General features: G+C 37.3%; 1 protein-coding gene across 5 annotated transcripts in view; it reads right to left on the minus strand.

Moving 5' to 3' along the window:
• Window positions 1–15,306: 15,306 nt before the first annotated feature.
• Window positions 15,307–19,660, minus strand: part of COL4A5 (collagen type IV alpha 5 chain) — a 252,771-nt gene continuing 248,417 nt past the window's right edge. For all 5 annotated transcript variants that reach the window (XM_006072346.4, XM_006072342.4, XM_006072345.4 and 2 more), the window contains 3 exons: window positions 17,888–18,002; window positions 17,393–17,565; window positions 15,307–16,556 (listed from right to left, as the gene is read on the minus strand). In XM_006072346.4, coding sequence (XP_006072408.1) covers window positions 16,475–16,556; window positions 17,393–17,565; window positions 17,888–18,002 — 370 coding nt within the window. In that variant the 3' untranslated portion in view covers window positions 15,307–16,474. The remainder of the gene's footprint in view (window positions 16,557–17,392; window positions 17,566–17,887; window positions 18,003–19,660) is intronic.

The following is a 19,660-nucleotide window of genomic DNA, read 5'->3' on the forward strand; positions in this document are numbered from 1 at the left end:
TGACCAGAGACTGAACTTGTGCCTCCTGCAGTGGAAGCACAGAGTGCCAGGGAAGTCTCCAGTGTAGAACTTGAATTTTCATGTCAATTCTGATAATGTATGAATCCTAAGTAGAAGAGACAGGTCAATAAGGTTAAGGTAATCAGTTACAGTTTTTTTTTTTCATCTTCTCTTGTTACTTACTCATGCCCTTTAAATGACTCCCTTTTCATTTACTTATTTTTAACCACTGGGAAGGCGAATATGAGTACATGGAAAATACACCAGTGAACAGGCAGAAAACATTTCTGCATCAATGAATGAATTGAATGTCAAGAATATATTAGCACATTTATTGTCAGCCTAATCAGAAGCCAAAGGTTTAAAGGAACACTAGACAAATGATTACCTCCTTGCTTGCTCAAGGATCAGTGCGGGAAAGGGGAGGGGATTGGTGGAGTCGGATGGACTACAGGGTAGGAAGCAGTTCCCACATCATGTGCATAATCTACAAGCTACATGGGTTGTGTTTGTGGACAATCAAGTTCAATGTACAGCTTGACTTGATGTACCTGAGCAGTTGTGTGTAAAAGAAGATCACCTTGGGAATGCATAGTTAGACTGCCTTTATCATTAGAAAATGTCCACAACAGAGATTATCTTAAAAATATGTAATGTGTATCTGTGCATGCATGTGTGCTAAATCGCTTCAGTTGTGTCCAACTCTGTGTGACCCTATAGATTGTAGCCCACCAGGCTCCTCTGTCCACAGGATTTTCCAGGCAAGAATACTGGAGTGGGTTGCCATTTCCTTCTCCAGGGGATCTTCCCAACCCAGGGATGGAACCCATGTCTCTTAAGTCTCCTGCATTGGCAGACAAGTTCTTTACCACTGGGAAGCTGTTTGTGGGTATGCATCCATGCTAAGTCGCTTCAGTCAAGTCTGACTCTCTGAGACCCTATGGACTGTAGTCCGCCAGGGTCCTCTGTCCATGGGATTCTCCAAGCAAGAATACTGGAGTGGATTGCCATTTCCTACTCCAGGGGATCTTCCTGACCCAGGGATCAAACCCGTGTCTCTTATCTCTGGCATTGGCAGGTTCTTGACCACTAGCGCCACCTGGGAAGCCCGTATGTGTGTATATGTATGTGTATATATACACACCTACATAGATATATAGGAAATCTAATCCTCTCTTCAAGGGAAGCAATCTGTATTTATCATGGCATAGCCCAGAGATATTTTTTCATCCCAAACAGCCCCTCAGAAACAGGCACATCTGTGCTTTTTAGTCTATATAATCATTGTGTACTCATTTGGTGATTCACAATTTAATGGAACTTGGATTCCTGGAACAGTAGGCATAGTCAGTGTGGCTGCTTTGACAATCAGCAGAACTTGACAGCTGGAAAGATTTACATTGAAGAGTATGTGAACAGAACTTTAGCGTCTCCACTCCCTTAATCACATATAGCAGCCACATGCTCACTATAGAATGTGAAGGGATACTGTTTCTTTAAAGCATAAAACCTATTCAGAAGACTTGTCAGGTAAAACATGCCTAAGTACGCACTAGTTAAGCACCTCCAGTGACTGCTTAGAAAAATATTACTAGGTGCTAATTGACCCCAACGGGCATCTTGGAAATGCACCAAAATGCTTTTTTAAATGTTTTGAACTCAAGGTAGAACCTGGAAAATGTGAGTATGGCTATATGGGTAAACCAAATCATGGCCCCTAATTTATAAAATGTGCAAAAGAAATTATGTAAAATTAATGCACAGAATGAGGCTAAACTGTATTCTGTTTTAGAAAAACCAATACATTTTTCCTCTAAGACATGCATTTTAATGGTTGTTGGTTTTCAGGCAGCTATCTTAAGTCCCAGTTTGCTGCTTAAGTGTACTTCAGAGATAAGAAATGCAACTGAGCTGTACAAAATGAGACAAATTTCCCTCCTGTCTCTTGTGAATGATAAATGCTAAAGCAATTAGGAACCACTGTTGCATGCTACATTGGAATTTGTCAGTAACATCAGTGCTGTGCTATATAAATGGGAAAAACTTATTTAGAATAAAGTCCTAAGAATTTAGCAGAAGACAACTGATTTAACTTAATATTAAACATTGGGTCCATCGAACTGAAACAGAAACAATCCCCTCCTTGACATTTCTTGTTTTGTTTTTTTCTTTTTTTAATAGAGGTGTAATTGACATGTAACACCATGTTTCAGGTATACAATGTAATTATTCAACATTGGCATACACTATTACCATAATAAGTATAGTTACCATCTGTTGCCATACAAAGTTACAAATTTTTTTCTTGCCATGAGAACTTTTAAGATTTATTCTCTTAGCAACTTTCAAATCAGAACTACAGTACTGATTATAAGTCATCTGTAATGCTGTACATTACATCCTCATGATTTATTTTATAACTGGAAACTTGTACCTGTTGACCCCCTTCACTTATTTCACCCATCCTCCATCCCCTGTCCCCCAATAACCACCTTTTTGTTTTCTATATCTATGGATTTTGTTTTCTTTGTTCATTTGTTTTGCTTTTCAGATTCTACATATAAGTGAGACCACATGGCATTTTCTCTGATTTATTTCACTTGGCATAATACCCTCAAGGTTCATCCATGTTGCTGTAAAAGGCAAGATTTTATTCTTTTTGTGACCGAGCAATATTCCATTGTACATATATACCACAACTTCTTTATTCATCCATTGATGGATACTTAGATTGTTTTCAAATCTTGACTATTTGGTAAATAATGTTGCAATGAACATAAGGGTGCATATATCTTTTCAAATTAGTATGAATTTTTGGGGTAAATACTAGAAGTGGAATTGTTGGATTTTATGGTAGTTTTAAGTTTTCTGAGGAACTTTGGTACATTTTTTTTAGTGGCTATACCGATTTATATTTCTACCAACAGTGACCTAAGGTTCTCTTTTCTCCACACCCTCACCAGCACTTGTTATTTCTTGGCTTTCTGATGATAGTCATTCTGTCAAGTGTGAGGTAATATATCTTTTTTTTTTTTTTTTTGGATCTGCATTGACCTGATGATTAGTAATGTTGAGCATCTTTTAATGTACCCATTGACTGTTTGTCTTTTTTGGGGGGAAATGTCTATTCATATCCTCTGTGCATTTTTTAAATCAGATTGTTTTGGGTTGTTTTTTGTTTGGTTGGTTTTGTTTTGTTTGCTATTGAGTTGTGCAGTTTTTTATATTTTGGATATTAATCCCTTATTGGATATATGATTTTCAAATATATTCTTCCATTCAGTAGGTTGCCTTTTCATTTTGTTAATGATTTGAGTTTTTAATCTCAGAATATGCATTATAAGGTGTTCTGTTTCACTGGCAGTTAGTTATCTGAAATATCATTTCAGTAACAAAATGAGCAAGAAAACACTGAAATGGGAAGCAAATTCTTAAGTGTGTACAGAAAAATGTGATGCCCACAGTTCATTCTATATTTCCATATTTGTAACTCCCAAGAAGTTTTTCAACATTTTTGTGCTTTCTACAACATTTCAGGGAATTGAATGCATGTTTGCCATTTAAAATATATCTATGCTTAAACTTTTCTTATTGTTTTAACTTTCTTAGAAGCATTTTGGGAACCACCTTTCCAACCTTGCCTTTTTATTATGTTTTTTTCCTCTTTATATGAAGATTATGCTCATTCTGGGATGACAGGAGGTGATGGTGCTTAGTACTGAGAATTATAGCTAAATGTCTCACATTACACAGTAGATATACTTCATATAAGATATAGAAACTGCAAAAACTTATTTTTTTTTTGCAAGACTACCATGTCTTTTGTAGAAGCACAACAATGACAAAAGGTCAACATTCTAATTGTCAAGGGTTTCAGTTGGTTACTTTATGTCTTAGAAAACTATAGTTGACTCTTGCTTTGTTTGTATAGAGTTGATATTCTGGAAATAGGTTTAGAACTACAGGGGATCTTAGACATGCTATAGACCAAGCCCTATGACCTTTCCAAATAATTCTCTTTTCATCCACTTTTTTCCCTTGGAGAAGTTATTTTAACCATCTTTCCTAGCTACTAAAGTCCTGATAAGAGGTCTAGTAGAATAGGATATAAGGATTGGGATTGGAAAGATTTCTTCTTAGTCTAGAGTTCTATGACACATGGTACATGAAAATACTGACAGTTTGCTATGTAGGATTTGAAAGGAGGATTTTCACTTCTCCTTCCCTGTTTTCATACTCCTTACCCCCACTAAGAAATGTGTTCATTCACCAGTGGTGCTCACAATATTTCACTTTGTGTACTCAAAGCCTAAAACCATTTTTGTTCTATTTTTCCCACTTATGATAAAGTAAAACTCTGTATTACTAGAGTTAATGAGAATAATATCTGAAACTCCAATTGTTAAGTCACAGCTGAGACAAGACTAGGCTATCCTAATACAAATATTCATAAGAGGTAACAGATGACCCTACATTTAAAGCCCTATGTGCCATATAGTAAACAAAATCCTCTACAAAGATCTAGGCCTGCTGTTGTAATGACTGTTTACCCTGTGCTGGCACCAAGTAACTGTAAATAATAAGATATTAAGACTTCTACTTCTGGCCAAGGTGGACCATATTTAATCTCCCACTTGAACAACCAAAGAAAGAACCTCAGAATATGAAACAAGGGGTTTCAAGACACTACATATCAAATAATAAAGAACAGTGATCCCTAAGAGGTGAAACAAACTTGATAAGACCTACATCTGCCCTGTCTTATTGCCTTCAGAACAATTTCAGGCCATGGAGCTGGGTCATGGATAATCTAAGCCAATTCCTTGAATTAAAGATATGGACCTCTAACTCTAAGGAGGCCAGTGTGGCTGTGATTCATGGGATAGACAAGACAAAAGATAAAGAAGATCCAAATTATTAAAGTCAGATATAAAGGGGAGGCATTACTACTAATGTTACAGAGATAAAAATGACTATAAAAGAATGTGTGTTTTTCACTCAGTCATGTCTGACTCTCTGCAACCCCATGGACGATGGCCTGCTAGACTCCTCTGTCTACAGAATTTTCCAGGCAAGGATGCTGGAATGGGTTGCCATTTCCTTCTCCAGGGGATCTTCCCAACCCAGGGATCAAACCCAGGTCTCTTGCACTGCAGGCAGATGTTTTACCATCTGAGCTACTAGGAAAGCCCATCTACAAAAGAATACTATGAGCAATTGTATGTGAATAAATTAGACACATTAATTGGAACAAACATACTTCTAGAACACAAACCACCAAAACTGACAATAAATAATGAAAAAACTGAATAGATATAACAAGTAAAAAGACAGAACAATTAATTTAAAAACTTCCCACGTATAAAACCCTAGAACAAGATAACTGGTGAATTCTACCAAATATATAAAGAAGAATTAATACCATTTGCAAAATTTATCCCCCCAAAATTGAAGAGGCAAAACTTTTCAACTCATTCCATGAGGCTAAAACTTCATAGATACCAAAACAAGAGACACATGATGAAAAAACTACAGAGCAATATTCCTTATGAATATAGACAAAAAAAACTAAATAAAGAACAATAAACGCCACTAGCAAATCCAATTAAGCAACATATAAAAAGCACAGGACCAGATAGCTTCACTGGTGAAGTCTACCAAACTTTTAAGGAAGCATTAACAAAACCTTGGTCAAACTCCTCCAAAAAAATTGAAGAGGAAGGGACACTTCCTATATCATTCTATGAGGTCAGTAATATGCTGAGAAGGCATTGTAAGAAAACTACAGATTCAGATTCTTATGAATATTGGTATAAAAATACCCTCAACAAAATACTAGCAAAACAAATTCAAAAGCATCTTAAAAGAATTATATACCATAATCAAGTGGGATTTCTACTGGAATGTAAAGTTGGTTTGACATATTAAAATTCATCAATGTGATACACATAATTAATAGAATGAAGGAAAAAACCCACATGATTATTTCAATTGATGCATAAAAATCATTTGACAATATTTAACAACTGTTCATGATAAAAACACTCACCAGCTAGGAATAGAAAAGAAGTTTCTTAACCTGACACAGGGTATCTATGAAAAACCCCAGCTAACATCACACTTAATGGTGAAAGACTGAAACTTTCCCCATTAGATTAGGTACAACAAGATGTCTCTTTTCATTCATCTCTATTTAATATTGTACTAGAGTGTCTAGCCTGATCAATTAGTAAAAGAAAATAAATAAAATGCATAAACATTGGAAAAGAAGAAGTAAAATCACTTGTTTTGATGATATGACCTTATATATAGAAAATTCTAAGAAATCCACTAAAAGCTATTCAAGCTGTGCGTGCTAAGTAGCTTCAGTCATGTCCGACTCTTTGCGACCCGATGGACTGTAGCCCACCAGGCTCCTCTGTCCACGGAATTCTCCAGGCAAGAATACTGGAGTGAGTTGCCATTTCCTTCTCCAGAGGATCTTCCTGACCCAGTGATTGAGCCCCTGTCTCTCATGTCTTCTGCATTGGCAGGCGGGTTTTTTACCACTAGCGCCACCTGGGAAGTCATTCAAGCTAGCAAATGCATTTAATAAAGTTATAGGATACAGGCTCAATATACAAAAAATTGTATTTCTATACACAAGCAATGAACAATTGAAAAAGAATTAAGGCAAAATTTCCATTTAAAGTAGTGGAAAAAATAAAATACTTAGGAATAAATTAAAGAAGTATAATATTTGTTTACTGAAAACTACAAAATACCATTGAAAAGTTAAAGAAGACCTACATAAATGATAAGACACCCTGTGTTCATTGGTTGTAATACTTATTCTTAAAATACAATATTCCCCAAAGTGATATACAGATTCAATGCAATTTATCAAAATCCCATTTGCTATTTTTCCCTTGAAGTAAGTGACGAGCTGATCCTAAAACTTATATGTAATCACAAGGGAGACTGAATAAGCCAAGCCAATCCTTAAAAATAAGAACAAAGTTGGAAGACTCACACTTGACAATTTCAAAACGTACTCAAATGTTACAGTAATTAAGACTGTGTGGTACTGGCATAACGACAGACATATAGATCAATGGAATGGAATTGAGAGTCTAGAAATAAACCAACACATTTGTGATCAATTGATTTTTCAAATGATGCCAAGGCAATTCAGTTGGGGAAAACTGTCAACAAATTGTGCTAGAACAACTGAATAGCCACATGCAAAAGAATGAAGTTGGACCTTTACCTCATACCATGTATAAAAATTAACTCAAAATGAATCAAAGATTTGAGTGAAAGAGCAAAGCAATAAAACTCTTGGAAGAAAAATAGGGGCAAATCTTCATGATCTTGGATTAGATATGACTCTAACAGCAAAAGCAACGAAGTGAAAGTGAAAGCCGCGTCTGACTCTTTGCAACCCCATGGACTATACAATCCAGGGAATTCTCCAGGCCAGAATACTGGAGTGGGTAGCCCTTTCCCTTCTCCAGGGGATCTTCCCAACCCAGGGATCAAACCCAGGTCTCCCACATTGCACGTAGATTCTTTACCAGCTGAGCCACCAGGGAAGCCCAAGAATACTGGAGTGGGTAGCCTATCCCTTCTCCAGCAGATCTTCCCGACCCAGGAACAAAAGGAAAAATAAATAAATAGGATTTCATCAAAATTAAAATCTTTGGTACTTTAAAAGACACTGAGAAAGTAACAAGATGACTCTCAGAATGGAAGGGAATATTTGGAAATATTGATGAGGGACTAGTATTCAGAGTATATGAAGTAACTCTCACAGCTCAACAGTAAACAGAAAAATAACTCAACTTAAAAATGAGCAAAACATCTGAATAGACATTTCACTAAAGAAGACACACAAATAGCCAACAAGCACACAAAATATGTTCAACAACATTAGGTATTGTTGTTGTTGTTGTTTAGTCACTCAGTCATGGCTGACTCTTTGCAACCCCATGGAGCCTGCCAGGCTCCTCTGTCCATGGGATTTCCAGGCAAGAATACTGGAGTGGGTTGCCATTTGCTTCTTTAGGGGACCTTCCCAACCGAGGGATCAAACCCATGTTTCCTGTACTGCAGACGGATTCTTTACCACTGTGCTACCTGGGAAACCATCATTAGGCATTAAGAAAATACAAATCAAAACTACAATGAGATACCACTTTACATCCACTGTAGTAAATACTTAATGTACCAAATAAGAGATTTTGAAAATAGAAGAAGAAAAACCTGATATAGCTGCAATGGGAAAGCCTTAGTACATTGTCTTGTGCCTGTGGCTGCTTCTGCTTGCTCAGAGAGAACAAAAGAAAATAATAGTTTCTGCACAATGAGATAATACCTCACACATGTCAGAATATCGGCAAAAAGCCTACGAATAGCAAGTGTTACTGAGGATGTGGAAAAAAGGGAACTCTTGTACACTGGTAGTGAGAATGTAAATAGGTGTAGCCACTATTGAAAACAGTATGGAGGGTCCTTAAAAACTAAAAATAGAATTATCATCAGCTCAGTTCAGTCCTCAGTCGTATTCTACTCTTTGTGAACCCATGGACTGCAGCATGCCAGGCTTCCTTGTCCATCACCAACTCCCGGAGCTTACTCAAACTCATGTCCATCGAGTCAGTGATGCTATCCAACCATCTCATCCTCTGGCATCCCCTTCTCCTCCCACCTTCATTCTTTCCCAGCATCAGGGTCTTTTCCAATGAGTCAGTTCTTCTCATCAGGTGGTCAAAGTATTGTAGTTTCAGCTTCAGCATCAGTCCTTCCAATGAATATTCAGGACTGATTTCCTTTAGGATGGACTGGTTTGATCTCCTTGCAGTCCAAGAAACTCTCAAGAGTCTTCTCCAACACCACAGAATTACCATATGATCCAGCAATTCCACTCTTGGGTGTATGTGTGTGTGTGTGTGTGTATATATATATATATATATATATATATATCAGAAAAAAAATGAAAATACTAATCTGAAAGATAACATGAACCCCAAAGTTCATAGCAGCACTATTTACAATTACCAAGATATGGAAGCAACCTAAATGCCCATCAACAGATGGATAAAGAAGATGTGGTTTATATTTATCCATCCATCCATTCATCCATCTATATAGATATACACAATATATTACTCAACCATAGAAAGAATGAAATTTTGCCATTTCAACAGCATGGATGAACTTGGAGGGCATTATGCTAAGTGAAATAAATCGGACAAAGATAAATACAATGTTTTCACTTATATGTAGAATCTAACAAATGAATATAACAAAAGAGAAACATATATTTAGAACGAACTAGTGGTTATCAGTGTGGAGAGGGAAGTGGAGAGAATCAAGATAGCAGTAAAGAAGTACAAACTACTATGTATAAAATAAATAAGCTACAAGGATATTTAGCACAACACAAAGAATATAGCTGAAATTTTGTAATAACTATAAATGGAATATAACCTTTAAAATTATGACTACAACATATGCCTGACACATATTAATATTATAAATCAAGTATACTTCAATTAAAAAAATACAGGGAAAAAAAGAAAATACCACTTTCTCAGAGCAGGAGGATATGTTTGTTAAAATGGCTTTAGGCTGTTATCTCTCTCCACTCTATATGGGTGGTTTTCTGTGCGATTGCTGGCCTTAAGGTGGGTAACAGCTGCCACATTTGGATTCACAGATAATTTAACATATTTAAGCCTAGTAATCTCAAAGTCCAGCTTCTTACTCTACTAATTACTATAAGCTAAGCAGGGCCCTATTTTAGCCAAGATGTTTTCCAACTTATCTTTAACACTTCCTGTATCTCTATTCTGATAAGTAATCTCATACTCCTTAGCTCAGTTGGTTTGATGTTTGTTCACCTGATTCCCAGCCTAAATTTCTGCTGAGGGAAACCAAATGAGGAAAGTTACTACATGTAAAACATGACCAGTGCATCTTATAGTTAGCAAACTCTAGCTGCTTCTGTGTTTATTTATACTGGTGTTAATGAAATACAATGAACTTCCCGGGAAGAAAAGTTCCCCTCCCCCAGGGTACTTTTTACATTGTCTAAATCAAATGATAGATAGTATCTTCATGGTCTCAGGTTTCATAGCAATTGATACACAATGTTCCTTACTTGGACACTGGTAGTACTGGAGCATCTGTGAACCAGAGCATTCAAATTCCAGGGGCTCATTTGGATTCAAGATCCCCAAGAAAGGTTATGTAAGGCCAATACCAAGCCAGAGTCACAAGATTTCCTTTCACTGCATAGACTTAGACAAGACAGAGAAGAATATCATGAGGTACCATGGATTTACTCTAAGTCCCCTAGGTTGAACAGCTAATTCAAGAGGGTCTCAGGTGCTACAAAGGTGCTGGGAAAATCACTCTTCATTAACTAGGGACCAAGATTTCCAAAACATGCAACTTATCATTTCTCAGGAGGCAGAGATCCCTGTAGTGACAAGAATCTCTAGTACATATGATTTTGAATATTTTGATATAGGTCTTTTAATGACTAGTGATTATTAAATTTGGAGTGAAAAAGAACTTAATAGTTTGTTCTGTGACCCTGGGAAAGTCACTTAACCATTATAAGGCTCAGCTTCTGCATCTATAAAATGGACAATGGACTTTTGAATATATCAGCCTCACTGAGGCTCAGATGAAATAATGTGTGAAGAATGAGATTTTAATGAGAACTGTTGAGTTCTGCCCCCAATGACATTTTAATGAGAACTGTTGAGTCCTGCCCTCAGGCCAGAGGTGTGAGGCCTTGTGCTAAGGCCACAGAAGCCGAGGCCAGAACCAAGGTCATTTTCGAAGCTAACTGAGCCCCTTTGTAACTGCTGCCGAAGACCCCCTGGTCATCACTAACAAGCTTCCTGACTCCCAATTAGGCAAAGATGCTCACTCCAGTAAACAACCTATAATGCCCCAAACAATCACCTAACGCCAACCTTCCAGCAGAAAGTTTCTTTGTCTTGAGGCTATAAAAATTGGCTATTAATTCACGAAAAGTGTCAACTCTCCATGGCCTGTCAGAAGTTGTCACCCCATTGTACTCCCAGTGCCCACTTTATCTCTACTCTTTAATAAACTCACTCCTTTCTGCAATACTCTGTCTGGAAATTCTTTTCCAACTCACACTTAGACTGCCTCAACAAGAACTATATAAACATATTACTCTTGTTGCCATTGAGGCATCAGGAATAGTGTTCCTTACAGTCCAAGCAAGAGTCAAATTACTGCTTCAAGAAAGACACAAAAAATCTGGCACCTGATTTACCATTCTGGCTTTGTGATAGACTCTAGTGGCCCTAAGGAAGTCAACCATAAAACTACTTCACTTTAAATGAAAGTATCATCACTTCTTGGCAGGCTCTATGTGGCCCTGGTTGAAATTTGCAGGTAGTCTCAGACTGCCTTTGGTTTTAGAGGCTGTCTCATCTTCCATAATCCCTAGCCTAAGTCTTCACTCTTGTACATTCAATGATGACTCCAGTATTCTTGCTGGAAAATCCCATGAACAGAGGGGCCTGGCGGGCTACAGTCCATGCGGTCACAAGAATCAGACATGACTTAGCAACTAAACCACCAACTTTGAAGTTAGAAAACCACTTGTTTTAGGTGGCTTAAGTTGTCTATTTCTTGGCTTAGTAACACTTTGGGACTTTTTAACTAACAGCAGGCATGTACACCAGACTTGGCAGATCTCTTGGGTGGAAGTAGTACTACTAGGAGTTTTCTTTCAGGAGTTTTCAGGAATCAAATTGTCAGTGCCAACTGAGATTCTTCATTTGGTGTGGCATGAAGCAAACCAAATGACCAACTGGGGGGAAAGTCAAGATGCATTCTTTCAAGACACAGTGAGACAATATTTGAAAAAAGGCATATAGTTGAAGATCATAATGCATATATTTTTGCCTTATTTCACCCTAAGACCTTGGAACACAGCTTCCAATAAAGCTTAGTAAATAGGTCTTAGATTAGGTGATATTAAGTCATTTCTTCTGGCTTATCCCTCAGCACAACGTGGAAAGATGCTAATCATGCATGTCAGCTTTATCAATTCAGCCTCATTTTGCCACCTATAAAATGAAGCACCTCCCACAGATTTTGGAAATGAGAAGTGGTTGTGCATTCATCAGGTTATCAATAACAGATAATACATTTATATTAGGACAAGTCTGTGGAGAGTTTAGAAAGATATAGGTAGTCTGTCAGGAAACCACAAAATACAGGAATCCAGGGTGAGCAGCCCAGGAGCAACAGACTTGTCATCATAAACAGAGACCTGAAGGGGTAAGAGATGTTACTAAAATCAGAGGGGGAGATAATTAAGAACAGGTCATCTTGAGAGGAGAAGAGACATTCAATTGAAAAATACAAGCCAATCTGAGGTGACCCTAGAGGCCTCATAAAAATAAATACCATAATCTCAGTCTTGGCCGTCACTCTGTCCTATTGAGGAGTCCCATTGGTTGATCCCAAGCAGAAGTCAGAGAGCACAGGAACTTTTGGGGGCAAAAAGTAGGGTGAAGAATGCAATGTGAATCTGGAGGAGAAAAACAGACGATATCTGACATAAATGAATATGCTATCAGCAATTCGTCATCCTATGGAGTCAGGTGTTGGGCATGCTGTCTACTCATAGAAAAATAGAGAATTACAGTTACATAAATGGCTACCCACTCCAGTATTCTCGCCTGGAGAATCCCATGGACAGAGAAGCCTGGTGGGCTACAGTCCATGGGGTTGCAAAGAGTCGGACACGACTGAGTGACTAACACTTTCACATCAAATGTGATTTAGTCTGTCCATGTATTAGAGAATGGACTGGTGAATCAGCTTCCTCCAGTCAGCAAAAAGCCTTAGGATCTGTTCTGGTTTGGCCTAGAATTAGAAAGATTTAGTAGTCAAAGATAGAGCAGCATACCTCTTTTTGGAAGTATATATTAAAGTGATGACCTTTCTGGTTGAGCTGATTTTGGATTGCTGTCTATCATTGTGCCCTACAAGGTGCTGCTGCTGCTAAGTCGCTTCAGCCGTGTCTAACTCTGTGCAACCCCATAGACGGCAGCCCACCAGGCTTCCCCATCCTTGGGATTCTCCAGGCAAGAACACTGGAGTGGGTTGCCATTTCCTTCTCCAGTGCATAAAAGTGAAAAGTGAAAGTGAAGGCGCTCAGTCATGTCCGACTCTTAGCGACCCCATGGACTGCAGCCCACTAGGCTCCTCCATCCATGGGATTTTCTCAGCAAGAGTACTGGAGTGGGGTGCCAAGCTAATAAGTATCTAATGAATGTTTGTTGTTATGGAACTTGGGAGACAGGCCTAACTTGATTTTTTCCTTCAGTGTCCCAACTTATGAGTGCTTCCACCATAAAAAGCTTCCAAACATCCCAAATATACTTTAGAAACCACTGCTGTAAAATTGAAATGACATATGATTTTAAAATATTATTCAATATATGTTGGAGCTGCCTAGGGATGAACATGTTTTTAAAGTCCAGCCTGAGAACAGAGCTTCTCTGCTAAACATGCCAACTGAAATCCTGGCCAAACAAAAGTGATTGCACAGAGGAGCAAGGACATTTGCTTCTGTGTTGAGAGGCACAGGAATTACTACCAGAGCCAACTCCTAATCAAGCTCTTAAGAAAATCTTTGACAGCAGAGCTGTCCCTTATTTTGGATGCAAATATTGGGTAACTGGGCCACCTCTTGATATATTTGCTATTGATCTTCATGAAGATGAAAGAATACATGAAACCAAAACAAGGAATCTAAAAGGTAGGGCTTTAGATAACTCCACCGCCATCATCAACAATGAGCTCAACAAATACATGCTGAGTTATTTCCATGTTGATTTATTTTTATAGGCTATAGTGCCCTCTTGTGATTAACATATGAATAAACTTCTGATGACTTGGCATGACCAGTGAGTTTTTGATTATACATGTCAGTTGAAGCAAAGAACCTCACTAGCACCATAAGAAAGTGCTTTTCAAATTTGGCCAGGTGAAAAAAGACACTATACAATCCACAAGGTGTCCAGTAAAACACTTTGGAAGCTTGGAAGTGATCAGTGTGATAGCAACGTGGCATACACATACACACACACACACACACACACATACACACACACACACACACACACATAATCTCACTTGGTTGCTACATGTAATAACTATATCTCATTAAGTAGAAGAGTTTATTCATTGCCTGCCTATGTGGGAAAACCATTAACTGTTTGACTGTAAAACTCACTATAGGTAACTACTAGAGCAGTTACATCAGAATAATCTGAATATTCAGTGGCAAGGGTGAGTTAACAGCATTAAGGTTCTGGAAGGGATTGGGTTCATGTACTTTAAACAACAAAACAGGGTTGGGAATAGTTAGGGCATTCAAGAAACACAAAGACCAGCTATACATGCTACTATTAAAATCTAGGAGGTTCTTTTTGAGCCAAGATTTTCAGTCAGCTAAATATGAAAGAGAAAGCTATAAACAGCAAAATCTCTGGAATCTGTGCTTGCAGGTATAACTCAAGGAGCAACCTTCACGTGTATAGCATATAGAAAAATGCATAGAATGTAATATGGAATTTCACTTACAATAACCCATTACTGTTTTCATGTGTGTAGCTCACGGAAAAATAAAGCTAGAATTTGCAATTGATTAGCCTTGAAATCAACAGCATTACTGGAAATCAGCAGTATTATCTACCATTGTTTAGAACCTAAATTTTACCACTATAGGCTCTAAGCTTTAGAGCTTAGAGCATGAGCTCACATTAGGGCCTAAACTTCTCAAAATCCTTTGCTTGTTTCATATCTTAACTGTAACACACATTTTATTATAGAGGCAAGTCTACGACTATTTTAGAGACCTACATGTGTTCATTCTTAATCAATAGGAATATTAACTCACTAATCCGCTTTAAATACTATTAATGAATTCCCCAAATGAAAAGTAGTTCTGCTTCCTTTCTTAGCCATCAACACAATGTTAATAAATTTATCACCTCAAAATACTTCCCAATGTGTTGTTCTCTTCACTGGAAAAAGTGCTTTACTATGTCTCCTATTGGGCTTCCCTGGTGGCTCAGCTGGTAAGTCTCCTATCAGGTATGAGAGTGATCAAAGTCTGCAGAAACCTCTTTTGCTTTTGAACTGTTATAAATGGTTCTCTGAGAAGAGTGACTACTTGGTGATGTGCAGAAGTGTGGTCTATCTGTAAATGAGCAGTATTTTTACACATAGGCTGAAGAGATACACAACAAATCATCCTTAACATATGATATCTTTAATTAAATTGATATTGGTGAGTTAAAAACATTTAGTGAGAAGATGACAGCTAGGGAAATAAGGTGTTCTATGACTATAATAGTGTTTAAAATAAAACAGTAAGAAATATCAGTTGGCTTTGTAATTGAAGAGAGAAGACAAACTAAGTATTGTCTTCCCAGTTCTTGAACAAGCAGAGACCACAGGAGAATAATTCTTACGTAAAAAGCACAGGGAAGAAAATCGTCAACTTTTTAAATGTTTTTGTTTCACAAAATTATATGGGAGAATTTGCCCAGTCAGGGATGAGGCAAAATCAAGAGGTAAGAAACATCAAAGCTGGGGGTGTCTAGTGTTGAGTGTCTTGGAGAATACAGCAAAAGAGAAGTTGCATCATTAGATATTATAATTTGGTATGTAACATGTACATTTAAAATTCTGATTAAAGTGACTAAAAATGACCTTTTTAAAAAAAGTCAAATGAGAACTTAGGGGAAAAAACTCAAATTTACTCTCAGTAGTGACTTGATACAAGAATATAAACTCTCACTTTGATCAACCTGGATATAAAATCTTGCTGTCTGTATTCTAGGTTTTCCTAAGTTTTCTGTAAAAGTGATTCATGTCAGGTCACCTCTAAATGACTCAACATTTTGCACTAAAAGGCTGTTTACACAATATACACATTCTTTACTTACAGAGCAAAATAAGCTTAACACTTTTATATTAAAAAACTGGGATACAGTAGGATTAGTAGCACCATGAAAAATAATTCTTCCCCCAAACTGCAGTCTTTTATTTTACTCAGTATGATTCTTCTCTTAATTGAATTTTTAACGTGCCATTTTAGTTACTGGGCAAAATATATAATCTTCATCTTATAATCCTTGGAGAAAGTCATCCTGGACCCAAAAAGTAAATTCATTTCCTCATTTCATTCATAGAAAAATAGAGACCTTGCTCTGGCACATTGCTGAGGTACATCTGAATCTTCATGATTTACTAGTCAGCTGTTCTCTTGGTCATATATAGTAGCACCATGGGCGGCAGCAGTGGTAAAATTGGGGAGAGTGAGACATTGCATCCTGGGAATTTTATATATATATATGTATATATATATATATCTATATCTATATCACATTTAAAAACACACAAAGAATTCTTCAAAATGTTATGTCCTCTTCATGCACACTTGACATCGGCTAATACGTGTCCTCAAGTCTCCTGCTTTCAGCGTTTCTGATTGAGGTTTGCTGGGAAATAAAACACAAGACTATCAAATTAGCCTTTTCTGGTATTTTAATTCTATTATTGGTTCAATTCATACTTTAACATTCTATTGTGTTTAAGTAGTTGACTTTATGGTTAACTTTTGAGCAATGCAATCTAGTGCAATGACTGGTATGGCCTAAGAGCCATTAGTGGTCATAGGTATCTTAGTGATTCTCCTCCCCACCACTCTCATCCTCGTCTATTTGTCTCTCGCTCTCTTTCTCTTATACATTTTTCTAACAGTCCTAGAACGTGGGGCAATTGATGATGAATAGATGATAATACATAACACATAACGGTTACAGAAAGATAATACATAAGAAAAATGTTAATAACTCAAAAGAAGCAACATATAAAAATAGAAATAAAAAAAACCCAATAGAATAAAGTCCCCTGCAGGCACATGTATTACAGGTGGCCTTACTCATTCAAATACTTGGATGAAAGCCTTGAAAACAACCTGGGAAAGAGACTACTGGACTGGGGAAGCAACACAGATTACTTCAGTTTCTAGGGTGGCTTCAGTCTAGTCAAACAGTTGCTCATGGGTTACTGAGAAGGTCACACAATCTTTTCTTGCTCTGTTTTGCTTTTAAAGAATTATCATCATGACATCTCAAATCACATACACCTATTATTAGTCAAGTATGTTTTTCTGACCTGAGTCTGTTATATGAGGAGAACAAGCAAGAATAAAGGACATGGTCCTCTAAATTTCTAACATTTTTTGGGTATAAACCATTCAAAACTGCCTCTCTCTTCCTCCAGCACCTCTGAAGGAGGCTTAAGACCTACACTGAAGCCATAAGCACCTTACCTGAACATGTCTGCCACATCTACAGTCGCCAGCCAAAAGCTGTAGGAGTTGGCGTAATAGTTGCAGGTCCCCCGCCCATGACACTCAATGAAGGGAGCTGAACGAAACTCTTCTAAGCAGGAACCAGGGGAGGCCAGGGCTTGGCCTGAGCCCTCTGCCCCTGCACTTGTGTGCTAGAAAAGACAAGGGAAAAGGTGCCACAATACCCATGAACCTTAGTGAGTATCCAAAGATAAGTGCTGACCTTGGCCAAATATTCAAATCCAGTGAAGTAAATAGAGCCAAAGTTAAGAGAACAGTATCCACACAAAGGTTCTCAACAAAACAAACAGGTAGATTGTGAACATCTGTTCCAGCAAATGTATGAAAGGGAACATAGTGCTTGGATAGAAGCTATACTAGGCTCAAATGACAGGGATTCCTCATACTAGGAAGAAATGTAGATATGGTGGACAGTCGGCTAGGATGACAAAGCCAAGGAAGAGTGATTCATACCATCATGAAGGAATAACCAATCCAGAGAGAATCCCATCCCTGAGGACAACGGGGAATCTGGATGGTCTGACTGTGGACTGCAATCACCACGGCCGGAGCTTCACATACTGCACATCTGGTAAGGGAAAGGCAGAAGGAACACAATCTACAGAGGGAGCACACAGGAAATAGCAGTCCCTCTTCTTTGGAAGCCTTCCTGTTATAAAATCCCATCAAGGGGTCTACAGTGCTCAGAAAAAAGAGGAGAGAAATGTACTTTGAGGACTGCTTTTGCATAAGCCCAGCCTCCCAATATACATAATAAAGTTATAAATGAAACCTGTAAGTTTTTTTTTCTTTTTTTTAAGAAACTACAGAACCACTGCTATGGCACTTTCATTTTCTATCCTGCCCTAAACTTGTATTCATACTTGCAATAGTCAATGTCATAACTGCTGCAAGACTTTGGCTTGGTGTATTGCACATACTACTTGCTGTCAAAGTGTCCAACTTGAGGGTAGACATTCAGTACTACTGAAACTGTGCTAAGAACAATGTCTGGTAAACTGAAGAAGACAAGAAACAAGACACTTTCTTAATCCCTGCCCATTATTTTTGGCCCAAGGGATATTTATTAACCATTTGGCTATCTCCTTAGAAGTACAACATAAACAGAATACTGGACAAGTACCAAGGCACTTGGAGATGCGGTGTCTGGGTACTTGTCTATAAAATCAAGTACAGTGCAGCTAAGTCTACCAAATCTTTAATAAAGAGCAAGACGGGACCTTTTGAAATATGACTAAACCAATTTGGCAAACTTTATCTACCAAATAGGGAATGCCTTTAGGAGATCTTTTACTCCAAAGAATTGGGACTGTTAAAAAAAAAAATCACATGCACAGAAATGAATTCCCAGAAGAAGCCCTATTTATCATTTTTTATGATTTATTCTTCTTGTCCCTGTCTAGGAGATCTTTACTAAACTCGTAAGATTTTACCTTACCCTCTCCTTGAAAACTTACATAGTTTTGGTTTTACCTTTAGGCCTATGATCCATTTAAAGTTGATTTTTGTATATATGTAAGGTATGAGGTTATGGATCTTTTTTATTTATTCACTGCATATGGTTATCCAATAGTTTCAGCACCATTTGTTGAAAAGAGTATCCTTTCTTTATAAAATTATCTGAATACCTGTTTTGTACTCATCTGTTAATGATATGAATTTGGATCTATTTTTGAATTCCCTGTTTTTTATGTTAGTCTATATGCCTCTCCTAACACCAATTTCATACTATCTTAATTACTGTAGTTTTGTAGTAATTCACACTGTCAGGAAATGTGAATCCTTTGACTCTGTTCTTCCTTATCAAAATTTTTTGGGCTCCTCTATGCCCTTTGCTTTTCCATATAACTTTTATTATCAGCTTGCCAATTTCTACAGGAAATATAAAAACCTTATAGAATTTTAATAAGGATTATACTGAATCTGTGGATCAATTTGGGCAGAATTGACATGTCAAAAATATTGCATACTGCATTCCCTGAACATAGTATATCTCTATAGTTACTTAGCTCTTTTTTTTTTTTAATTTAAATTTAAGTTACTTGGCTCTTTTAAAAAAATTTTCTCGGTGTTTTGTAGATTTTTAGTTTACAAACATTGTACAGCTTTTGTTCATCTTATTCCAGGTATTTCACGTTTGGATGGCAATTGCAAATAATTTTTCTATCATAGGAATATAATTGTTATATATCCTGCAACTTTAATAGACTCACTTGTTAGTATTAG

The sequence above is a fragment of the Bubalus bubalis genome, chromosome X, assembly GCF_019923935.1.
Source record: "Bubalus bubalis isolate 160015118507 breed Murrah chromosome X, NDDB_SH_1, whole genome shotgun sequence".
Lineage (NCBI taxonomy): Eukaryota > Metazoa > Chordata > Mammalia > Artiodactyla > Bovidae > Bubalus > Bubalus bubalis.